This window comes from Lycium barbarum, chromosome 10, assembly GCF_019175385.1.
Source record: "Lycium barbarum isolate Lr01 chromosome 10, ASM1917538v2, whole genome shotgun sequence".
NCBI classification, from domain to species: Eukaryota; Viridiplantae; Streptophyta; class Magnoliopsida; order Solanales; family Solanaceae; genus Lycium; species Lycium barbarum.
Window position 1 is genome coordinate 24,946,462 of NC_083346.1, and position 11,683 is coordinate 24,958,144.

At 33.7% G+C, this 11,683-nt stretch overlaps 1 protein-coding gene and 1 non-coding gene across 2 annotated transcripts; both read left to right on the forward strand.

The window, feature by feature from the left end:
- The first annotated feature begins 3,174 nt into the window (after window positions 1–3,174).
- TRNAW-CCA (transfer RNA tryptophan (anticodon CCA)) lies at window positions 3,175–3,246 on the forward strand. Its single transcript has one exon. It is a non-coding gene; the product is annotated as a tRNA-Trp (tRNA).
- An 871-nt stretch (window positions 3,247–4,117) lies between these two features.
- Window positions 4,118–7,759, forward strand: LOC132614467 (pentatricopeptide repeat-containing protein PPR5 homolog, chloroplastic). Its single transcript, XM_060328921.1, has 3 exons — window positions 4,118–4,605; window positions 5,048–6,310; window positions 7,441–7,759. Exons 1-2 carry the CDS (start codon window positions 4,270–4,272, stop codon window positions 6,182–6,184), a joined length of 1,473 nt encoding a protein of 490 aa, XP_060184904.1. The 5' UTR covers window positions 4,118–4,269; the 3' UTR covers window positions 6,185–6,310; window positions 7,441–7,759.
- Window positions 7,760–11,683: the final 3,924 nt, after the last annotated feature.

Consider the following 11,683-nt stretch of genomic DNA (forward strand, 5'->3'; position numbering starts at 1 on the left):
CCACGAACTTCTTCAGCAGTACCGATTCAATTTCGTCCTCCTCCATATCATTGCCCTTTATGGCACATGTGTATGAGGTCACGTGCTCGTGCGGGTCCGTTGTGCCGTTATATTTCTGGATATCCGGCATTTTAAACCTCTTCGGGATTAATTTCGGGGCCGCACTCGGAGGAAAAGGCCTTTGGATGTACCTCTTCGAATCCGGCCCTTTCAGTAAAGGCGGAGCCCTTGGGATTTGATCCACCTGAGAGTTGTATGTTTTGACCCTCTTCTCGGTTGAGTCTACCCGTTTCGCCAAAGTTTCGAGCATTTTTAGAACCTCGGTGGAGGACCCAGCTCCGGATCCATCGCTCTCAATAACGCGTGCCTCCTCCCTTCTGGGTTCAGCAACACCGCTCATTTTTTCCGGGGTCGTTGTATCCCCTCCGTTTTGCAACCGGGCTATCGCGATTCCCTGTTTGGCAATCGCCGCTCTCTGCTCTTACAACGTTTCAAAAATTAAACATAAGTCAATATTATCGTTGGGTGTACCCGGTTCCTTCCGGTCCTGTGCCCGGGACAAGGTAACAAAATTGTGGGTATTTAGCAGATCAGTGGCCGGTAAGGTGGCATTCTCCTGGTCTACGGTGTTTTGTCGGTTGAGGACCTCCCTCGAATTAACGGGGTTAGGATCAGATGGGTTTGGTGGTCCTCGTGGACCGCTTCTTCGTTTTCGGCCACGATTTGACGTGACCGGATTGCCCACTATCAGCCATTTAGTCTGTTTTCTCAGATACGAACAGAAGGTGTTTTTGATTTAGATGGGTAAGGTAGAGATCAAGATAAAAGACCACGATTATCCTAGCCCCACGGTGGGCGCCAAACTATTTACCCCGAATTTGGATAATCAATTAAATTTGTGAGTGGGTATAAGATATGTGGTTAAGTCTCAATCTACTTGGTGAAAGGAAGGTATAAATATAATACGATATGAAGAGAGCAATGATAATCGGCGACTTGCTATATACTTATATATTTACTAATATATGAATGCTACTTGATTGAAGAAGTGCTAGAAATAAACACAACAGATATGACCGAAATCTGGTATTTGAGAGAGAGATTTTGTATATAAATTGCTATTACAAAGTGTTCTTGATATGAGGAAGTCAACCCCCTAAAAGGAGGCCAATGCCCCTTATTTATAATGCTGCCCCATGGGCTTCATACAATATAAGAAATAATAAAATAAAGAAAAAGTTCTGAGTTGGATTAGGTTGGATTAGGTGGACCGTACGGTCCGACACCCGTACGATTGGCAGTTGAACACAGCAGGACGCCATCGACGCGTGACAACTGCGCAACGGATCTCCCGGACTACCGGCCACGATCAATCGGACACACAACCTCGAACAACCGGCCATGGAAGAACCGAACCAAATGACGCCCTTCCGTTGCTCCGGTCCAAACGCTTCCCCGGCTCAGAATGGGGACCTTCATGCGCGTTCTTGTCCCTTTCTTCCCTCGTCCTTTGATCTCTCCGGTTTAGCGTATATCCGGTTTTTACCGTATACAAAAACCCTCTCTTAATTAATATTATTTAAGAAACGTGTAAAAGAGAATCACGATGAATAATTTGAGACGATGGGAGTTGCAACGTAAGGAGTGAATAGATGGAGAAGAAGTGCAAATAATATGCAAAAGAAAAGCTCCAATAGAAAACAAGGAATTAACACCGCTTGGCGCTTGTCATATAGTCATTCTCGATTTGCTGGTCAACTGCCTCTCTTGCATGTTTTTAAAAAAAATTCAGTCTTTCATCCGCTAAAAAAGGTAATTGTATCAAATAGAATAATGCGACCTCTAGCTAGGTGAAGACCAACTAAACCCCTGTGGCACTGTGTCGTAAGTGATTTAGTGTATTTTGTTGAAAATATATTATTTCTAGCATTTTAAAGCAAGGTTATTTAACCAATACTAAAATTGTAATTCGATCATTACTATAAGTGATTTAGTGTATTTTGTTGAAAATATATTACTTCTAGCGTTTTATAGCAAGGTTATTTAACCAATACTAAAATTGTAATTCGATCATTACTATATATGTAATGTTTTTTGGGTATTGAAAATTCACTTGTCGGATTAATTCATATTCGCACTGGTAAAGCGCTCCCTAGTCCCTACTTGAATCTCTACATTCTCGGCTTGAATGTAAGAACTCGATTACAACCAAAGGGACTTCGCAAATTCAGGATTTTCACTCAGAGTGTTCGGGAAAAACAACAAAAGCTAAATATAAAAAATAGTGTTAGTCTTTGAGAATTGAACCTAGGATGATAGAGATAATTTGAAGACCATGGACCACTTGAGCTAAGATTTTACATTGTATTAAAAAGTTAATATATGTACATAAACACAGAAAATCTACCCTATATATAATGTAATTTTTTTTCCGAGGGTGTTCGACTGAACACACACCCCACCCTCTAAATTCCCCCCTGGTTAGAGTGACTTGATCATTTGTTCTTTTCAAATATCGACATCGCTTACGAAAAAAATTGCTCACGCCACTGAGAAAAAGGAAAACAATATTAACACTAGTATGGAATAACAAAGGTTAGACTTAGTCGTTAGAGGGTGTTTTTAAATAATCTATAATTAGCCTCGTTAAAACACTTGTTAATTAAGAAGAATACGGGGTCAAAGCATACTTTTTCTTTTAAGTACTCTTAAAAATCTAATACACGAAATCAGTAATGCCTTAATCCTAAACTAATTAGGTTGGATACTTAAATTTTCTTGTACGTATTATTCAAAGGATACATCATTTTTAAGATATTTGTATACGAGTTTCGATCTATTATTCAAAGGATACATCATTTTTAAGATATTTGTATACGAGTTTCGATCTATCGTAATCTTCATCATCTATTTGGAATTATAGATAGATGTAAAAACAATGATATTCTGTTAAATATACCTCTATAGTTTAATATGAACTGATCAATCATTCGTTGTGCTAATGTATTCAAAGGGTTTGTTATACTTCATCCGTTCACTTTTACTTGTTCGGAGTGGACTTTCTCTTTAAATAATAAATAAAGTGTATATTTTATTATAATATAATGCTCGTATTAATTGTTGTTAAGTCTCGGGTTGGTTGATATAAAGTGTGGTTCCACAAACTAACAACCAGGATCCGTGGCGCAATGGTAGCGCGTCTGACTCCAGATCAGAAGGTTGCGTGTTCGATTCACGTCGGGTTCAATTCCCCCTATCCATGCCTGGTTCTCCTTTTGCTACTCTTTTTTTTCGTTTTTTATCCTTCAAGGGTAAATTCGTCACTTCATCAATATAGCAAAGAGAAAATTACAAAAAAGCTCGTGTTCGATTCACGTCGGGTTCAATTCCCCTATCCATGCCTGGTTCTCCTTTTGTTACTCTTTTTTTTCGTTTTTTATCCTTCAAGGGTAAATTCGTCACTTCATCAATATAGCAAAGAGAAAATTACAAAAAAGCTCCCTTATATTAGAACGCAGGTTTAAAATAGTCCCTCATGCATTTAATAGTTTTGATGCTTTAATTTTGTCAAAAATTAACACTTTTACTCCGTTAAATATTTAACAATTTATGTTCGTTAGATATGACGATAATAGTGAAAAAAAAGACTTAACCATAAATACCAACAAAATCTCATCAAATTCAAAAATATGCACAATAAAAACTGCACTAGACACCAAAAAGATATTTAAAAAAAACACAGAAATTACACTTCAAAAAGCTGACCAAACTCTAGAGATAAACCAAAAATAACAAAAACTACAAAAATAGTACTCCCTCTGTCCCAGTTTATGTGACACTTTTTTTTAGATCAATCCCAAGAAGAATGACACTTTCAATATTTAGAGTAACAATTTAACTTTAAAGTATCTATTCTACTCTTATTGAGATGATTTATAGTCCTTTAAATATCTATAACTTATTTTTAGATCACAGTTTCAAGATTCTTGTTTTATTTCTTAAATTTCGTATTCAGTCAATATCTTCACATAAATTGGAACGGAGTGAGTATCTCTGAATGTGAATTCTCACAAAAAAAAAAAAAAATCCACTATTTATATCAAATCTAACGAACATATTGACGGACTAAAAGTGTAACTGTTTGACAAACGTAAGAGACAAAACTACATACCTTAGGGACTATTTTGAACCTATTTTCTCTCATCCCTTCTTTCTGAACTGAGTAGTGGAACCCCAAAAACTCCCACAACTTCTCTGCCATATCTTTCAATGACAATGAATTTACCATATTCTTTTTCCGGATCGGGTCAACTTCCATCGTTTCAACAACCCAAATTGACCCACAATCCATGCCTAAATTTACAATCGAAAAGACCCGCTTTCTACTGTGTGTCGACCCGACCCGGGAGGAAGTCGGGTCAGATGACCCGTAACTGGTCATCCTCCGAGGCACAGGAGCTGGTGAGTTTGGTTATGAGGAATTTCAGTGATAAGAAGCCATTAGTGAGCACACTGGATAAGTATGTTAAGTTAGTGAGGACTGAACATTGTTTCTTGCTCTTTGAACAACTTGGCAAGACTGATAATTGGCTTCAATGTCTTGAGGTTTGATCCCTTCCTTTTACCTAAAATATTTTGCATTTCCATTCTACTTTCAAACCTCTCTGTCGTTTGTCTAGTTATTCTGAGATGTTGTTAAAGAGAATATATAAAATACTACCTCCGTCCCACAATTTATGTGACACCTTTCGATTTCGAAATTTAAATAAAGTTTTTCTTTTATCGTAATTTTTTCATATATCTTTTGAATAGTTTGAATTGTCAACTGTTGTGACTTACAGGGGTGAAGGGAGGAAGGGCCAGAACCCCTTTGGTGAAAAATTACACTGTTTATATATAATTAAAATTATTTTTTATGTATATATTGTAGACGTTGAACCCCCTTTGACTTCTTCGTGCTTTTACTTTTTCATATTTTGAACCCCTTGTGAAGTAGAATAAGTTTACAGAGGTAGTTCTTTCACTTATAAATCTAATATATATATAGGTTTTCAGATGGATGCAAAAACAACGGTGGTATATAGCGGATAATGGGGTTTATTCAAAGTTGATATCGGTGATGGGGAAGAAAGGGCAGATTAGAATGGCAATGTGGCTGTTCTCTGAGATGCGTAATAGCGGGTGCCGTCCAGATACCTCAGTGTACAATTCAGTCATTTCGGCCCATCTCCACTCTCGAGATAAATCCAGGGCCTTGGAAAAGGCTATGAGTTACTTTGAGAAGATGAAGGGAATGGAGCGTTGTAGTCCAAGTATTGTTACGTACAACATTCTTTTGAGAGCTTTTGCTCAGGCAAAAAATGTTGCACAGGTAGATGCTTTGTTGAAAGTTCTTGACGAGAGCATTGTCACTCCAGATGTATTCACGTTTAATGGTCTAATGGATGCCTATGGGAAAAATGGGATGATCAAGGAAATGGAGCACATCCTCTCTCGAATGAAGAGTAATCAGTTGAAACCAGATATTATTACTTTTAATATATTGATTGATTCATATGGGAAGAAGCAGGATTTTCAGAAGATGGAACAAGTTTTTAAAAGTTTGCTTCAATCCAAGGAAAAACCTACCATTCCCACGTTTAACTCAATGATAACAAACTATGGAAAAGCACGGCTCAGAGAAAAGGCTGAGTTAGTTCTTGAGAAAATGACTGACTTAGGTTATAAGCCAAGTTACATCACATATGAGTGCCTCATTGTGATGTATGGGCACTGCGACTGTGTTGCGAAAGCAAGAGAACTATTTGATAAGGTGCTAGAATCTGAGAAGGAGAAGAAGGTTTCAACATTGAATTCAATGCTTGATACGTATTGTATGAATGGTTTATCCATGGAAGCACATGTTCTTTTTCAGAGTATTCATTCAGCCAAAACTTTCCCCATAGACTCCTCAACCTATAAACTTCTATATAAAGCCTACACTAAAGCCAATATGAAGGAGCTTGTACAAAAACTGCTGACCTGTATGGACAAAGATGGGATTATCCCCAACAAGAAGTTCTTTCTTGATGCTTTGGGGGCCTTTGGGTCTGCACCAACCAATCAAAAGGCATTCGGTGATAATAAAGGATTGAGCAAGCAAAGGGATCGGGTCGTAAGTGAAAAAAGAAAGAGTAGCTTATAGTTAGAAAGCTGGTCACTGCCTCGTCTATCAGGCAATCATGAGATTCAAGATGAGGTTTCTTTGTCAGAGCCATTGAATGGCTCAGTGATTATATATCAAACTGCAAGGAAAATTTTGGTCTCCCAGGTATCTTTCTTTCTATTTCTTGTGCTTTAGATGTTATGTCTTTCACATATCTTAATGATTTCTTCTCATGTGTTGCTCAAATATTTTATTAGTATATATGGATCACTTTGTAAGAGCTAAAAGGTGAATATGCATTTGCCACAAGGGCTGGTCTGGTGGTTGAGCGCAACATGTGACGTGTGGGTTAGCTGCACGTCATAGGTTCGGACCCTACTGCAGACAAAATCCTGGTATTTAAGTGAAGAAGGGTCGAGGGATGGGTCCATTATCCACTGAGTTTCGAAGCGCGCCACTGGCCCTTGGGGATTTCTCTGTTATCTAAACAAACAAAAAAAGGTGAATATGCATTTGAATATCGAAGAGTGCCTTTTAGACTAGAGCACTTAAGCTTGCATGATCTGTTCTCTTAAGAAAGTCAAAACAAAGAAGTTCAAACTCCCTCATTAGAATCAGGAAATAAGGTTTGGCCCTCCTTACTTATGCTTTTAGGTTTTATTAATAGAAGTCCACACAAGTACTCTGCTTGGGTGGTTATTAAAAAAATTCTGATTGAGGCTGCTTATACTTACACTTTAAGAACAACTTTCAAGAATTTGGGATCTTTGACTATCAAGGAATGAATCGATACATTGATTTCACTCTCACTAACAGCTAAAGCAATTGAGGAATTCAAAGAACTGAGGTGCTTGTGAGTTTTTATTTCTGAACTGTCTGGTTGTCAAGTTCGAATTTTATTCCTCAAGAAGACTACATCACAGTCATTTGCATATGAATGCTATTCATAAGTTCCGGATATTATTAGCCCATATCGAAGTAGCACACTTAATTCCTTCCTGACCAGCTTTCTTTCCGTGTTGAACTGAAGATTAAACAAAAACATTTACCTGTTACCTTAAATTTTTGCTGTGTTATGAGCGTCCATTTGATTTTTATAGTTGGCTTTGGTTAAAACTCTGTTTAACGGCAAAAGATGAGACAAATTTCACATGATGAGCCTAATTATTTCCCTCTCCACCGCAATAACCCTTTTTCCTTTCTCCTATTATTATTGGTTGAATCAACAAAAAGTGTATTGCTATGAATAGTCTAGTAGTTTATTTTGTGATAATCCTTTTCATTTCCTGTCACAGATTCAAGATAAAACATGAAACATTCAAGTTGTGATTCGCACGTAAACCTCATTACCTATTTCTTTAGAGAAAGGTGATGCTTGATGCTGTACCCAGAGCCCAGAGGGTGGTTCATTCAAAGTCCAAATTATTGTATTGGCCTTGGAAGTTTTCTTGTTTGCATCTCTAGATTCTCTAACTCTTTATTTCTGTTGCAGCATTGTTATTCTGTTGCAAACAATAAGAGAAGGGAAGATGACATATCCAGCTTTTTCACTATTTACTTTTTCCATCAATTGTACAAATTGCATCAATCCCAGGTCTTGACACTTTGGAAGGATCTTTTTGTTTGCAAATGACGAAGGGGTATTAATAAATAATAAGTAATAAGAAGCAAGAATGGAAAGAAGACGCAAACCTATGCAGAAAATTAGTCCATTGAAGGTTAATTTTAAGTTTTTGGAGTTTACAGCAGGAAAATGTGCTGCAGAAATTTGGACATTACTACTTTACTACTATAATATAAGATAGGATCAAAGTTTTGTAGTCGTCACATGAATTTTATTTATCCATTTTATCCCCAATTAAAGTTTTAATTACCTTGTAAGTTTTCATTCATTTTGGTAAATTTGAACAACTATATGGTTAGTTATAATGTGGAAAAAGTGATAGTGACACCACAAAAGATCTATTTATTCAATCAAATTTAAAAATTAATCCAAAAGTTATTGTCTTTCTTTTATGTGGAAATGATTATTAAATTTGTTTTAAATTATCTTTTATCCTATGAAATTTATTATAGACAAGTAAAAAAGTTATCGTGATGTTCCCTTCTATCTTAGTACATGCTTAATTATTTAATTAAATTTACTTTTAATTTAAAACTAAAAATGTTTGAAAAAAGTAATTAAAATATGCAGTTAAGCTCTCAGAATAATTATAATACTAAATAATTCGAAACAAGCGTGATTTTTTTCACATTTTTGGATATTGAAATGTTTACAAAAGATGAGATAATCAATATTTTATATTATTTAGGACAAATGTTTAGTTACATGCATACTAAAACTGCATCGTTTAAGAGATTACATTATAAATTTCTCTAAAAAATAACTAAATTAAATTGAGAAAAAATTAAAAATACATCATCTTAACATGCATTTTTTAAGGACAGGGAAAGATTAAAGTAAGAAAAATAAGTTTTCAATTTCTTTCGCCCTTTCAAGATTTTTAATTATTTAATTTTAAATGCTATCTTTATTTATAAGTTAGGCAACAACTGCTATTAGGGTCTGTCTTAAGGCATTGGCTCTCTAAGAAAAGGATTTCCTATCGTTGCATGGGTTCCTTTTTGTATAAAACATATTGACTACAAATTGAACTAACTCCATTGATGTTGTCATGCAATAATTTGTAGCATTAAATATTTTTAATATTACTTGAATACCGTGATTATTTTTTTCTTCCAAAAAATTAATATTAGTTTAATTGAGAAAAAAATGATTAAGTTAATCCAACATGAGGTAAAACTCAATTTGAATTATTAGGAACTTTAATCTCAAAAAATTTCAGCAAAATAAAAAAAGAGAAGAGCATTGGGCATGCATTTGTTTGAAAATAAAAAGGAAGTCCAAATATACTCTAGAAAAAGTTGTTTTTTACCTTACAATTTTTTTTTATATGATTTAATATTCTAGAAACGTTGAGAAATTATTGAACTACCTTTACAACTAATATAATATTAAAAAACAAAACAAAAAGCTAGAATAACAAAAGAAACACACAAAAAGTTGCGAATATAAATTTTAATAGCCAAATGCCACTAGTTAATAATATATATATTACTACTTTATATAAGCACGGATGAAAACATTTTGTCGTCCTCACATTCATGTTTGTCCTATTGAGCTCTTACACGTGGCACCTGTTGCCCTCATTCCTTTTCCTCAGCCAATTTTCACTTTGGCCTTTGTGATGGTGCATTGTTTGACACTAAAGCAATAATTTGTCGATTTCTTCCTATTCCTTACTCCCTCCCATTAATAATAAGTGGTCGCTTTAACTTTTTTGTTTTGGTTCAAAATAAGTGCTTACTTACAGAATTAAAAAGAAATTAATTATTACAAATTTGCCTCTATTTAGATAAGTGAATTTGTAATCAAGAAACTATATTAGTTAGGTCTTTAATTAAGAATAGTTTAGTCAAAATATCTAAAACAAATACAAAGAGTTTGTATTTTCTTAAGGAGTGTGCTAACGCTCTTATTGTGAACCGGAGGAAGTATTAAATTACTCTTTTTTTTTTACTTGCCCCTTATATTAAAAAAGTAATAAAAAAAATTCATTTATTTATTTTATCAAATTAAGATAGATTTATTGATTTTTGGTATATTATATACCACTAATTTCTCGATGTGTCTTTACTTTATACATTTTTTTTAAGAAAAGCAAAACCTACTCTTTTATGGGTTAAAATAAAATAAAAAATTATTGGTCCAAAGTACTCTGAAATCACTATCTTGTACATGACATATAAATTTACAAAAAAAATAAATATATATTTCAATTATTATTTTGGATGTCAAAATTATCTTCAATTTTTTATGATTGTATGATGTCATATTTTATTCGTGTTGAATCAGTATGACTCTCATGTAATTGCTTATGTTGTCCTAACTTAATTATCTAAACTACATAAAAGATTTCGTGAATGATTTTGTTGATCGCCTTTGAGATTACTAATTCTAAAAGTAAAAGTAATTAATTGTTATCATATAGCGTTGAAAATGAAGGTAGTATTATCAGTCAAGATGGATTATTATTATTATTATTATTTGAAAATTTATTGTTTGGTTAACCAAGAATGAATTTAAAGCATATATATATATATATATATGAAGAATTAAATTAATTAATATCCAGGTTCATTTTAACAAATTTATTTTCACTTAATTTCGTTTAAAACTAAGCTTATGTTTTCCAATTTATGATCCTCACTGAGTCGTAATTATTTTAAATAGTTTAAATCATAAAGTAATATTGAATTTTGTATTCCTTTGTATTTGCTAATTCTCCTTCTAAACTTTATTCCTCACAAATATTTTTATTTAAAGAATATTCAATTATGTGACCAAGAAACTTTAATAATTACAAAGACTTATCAACAACATATAACTAATGTACCATTATATTTCTTTAATTAAAATTATTATCTTTTTATCATGAGTAAGTCCGGGCCTCATGGAACTAGTATATATATATAAGAGGGAATGTCCAAATTTTGTAGTCCCCACGGGGGCGTTTTAATAATTTTAATTCTATAACATCAACCATTCAAGTGCTACATGTGTTGCTTTTTTTCTTGCCTATTCTTACCTTTTGCATTCATTTTCCTTTTAAGTCCATTTCTACATGTTACATGGACCTTTGTAATTGGTACATTATAGTATCTATTTATGAATCTTTTCTTGCCCCTTAGTCCCTTCCATTCATTTTATATGGTATTTTTAGCTTTTACATTTAGTTCAAAATAAATAATTCATAAGTGGCCAAATTCAGGCAACCAGCTGCAAAAAACAAATTTGAGCAATGACATCTTTCAATATCAACCACTAATAAATATTTAATTTAAGCTTATATTAAGATATAAATTGAATGACAGAATGATTTCCTATGCATCTAATAATTTCTTAAGGAAAAATATAATTTAAGCAAGTTTAATAATATTTTCACATAAAAGAAAGACTCAGGTGCCGTTTGGCCATGGTTTGAAACCCAGATCATGTCTTTTTGGATGATTTGGGATTTCATCCCATGATTTGAAACCATGAGATGAAATCGCATGTCGAAACGCTGATTTCAAACTATAGTTTCAAATCACATGTCCAAACGCCTACTCAAATACTCAAATATGGATGAGTGTTCTTTGTGGGGCCACTATGACCTTTTCCATAACATCATCACTTTTAGTGGCATGAAAAAGTCCATAAAGTTCTTAAAATTTACCAAAATGGATGAAAACTTACAATGTAAATATGATTGAGGTTGGGAAAAAAAATTAGTAAAACCTTCTTGATTATATAAAAAATTATTTATTTTGAACTAAATATAAAAGCTAAAAATACCATATAAAATGAATGGAAGGGACTAAGGGGCAAGAAAAGATTCATAAATAGATACTACAATGTACCAATTATAAATGCCCATGTAACATGTAGAAATGGACTCAAAGGAGAATGAATGCAAAAAGTAGGAATAGGCAAGA

Bases quoted from the DNA above. Each gene is read 5' to 3' on its own strand.
- LOC132614467 (XM_060328921.1), top strand. From the start codon at position 4,270: ATGACAATGAATTTACCATATTCTTTTTCCGGATCGGGTCAACTTCCA. The intron at 4,606-5,047 runs GTTTGATCCCTT...ATATATATATAG, and splicing joins ATTGGCTTCAATGTCTTGAG to GTTTTCAGATGGATGCAAAA.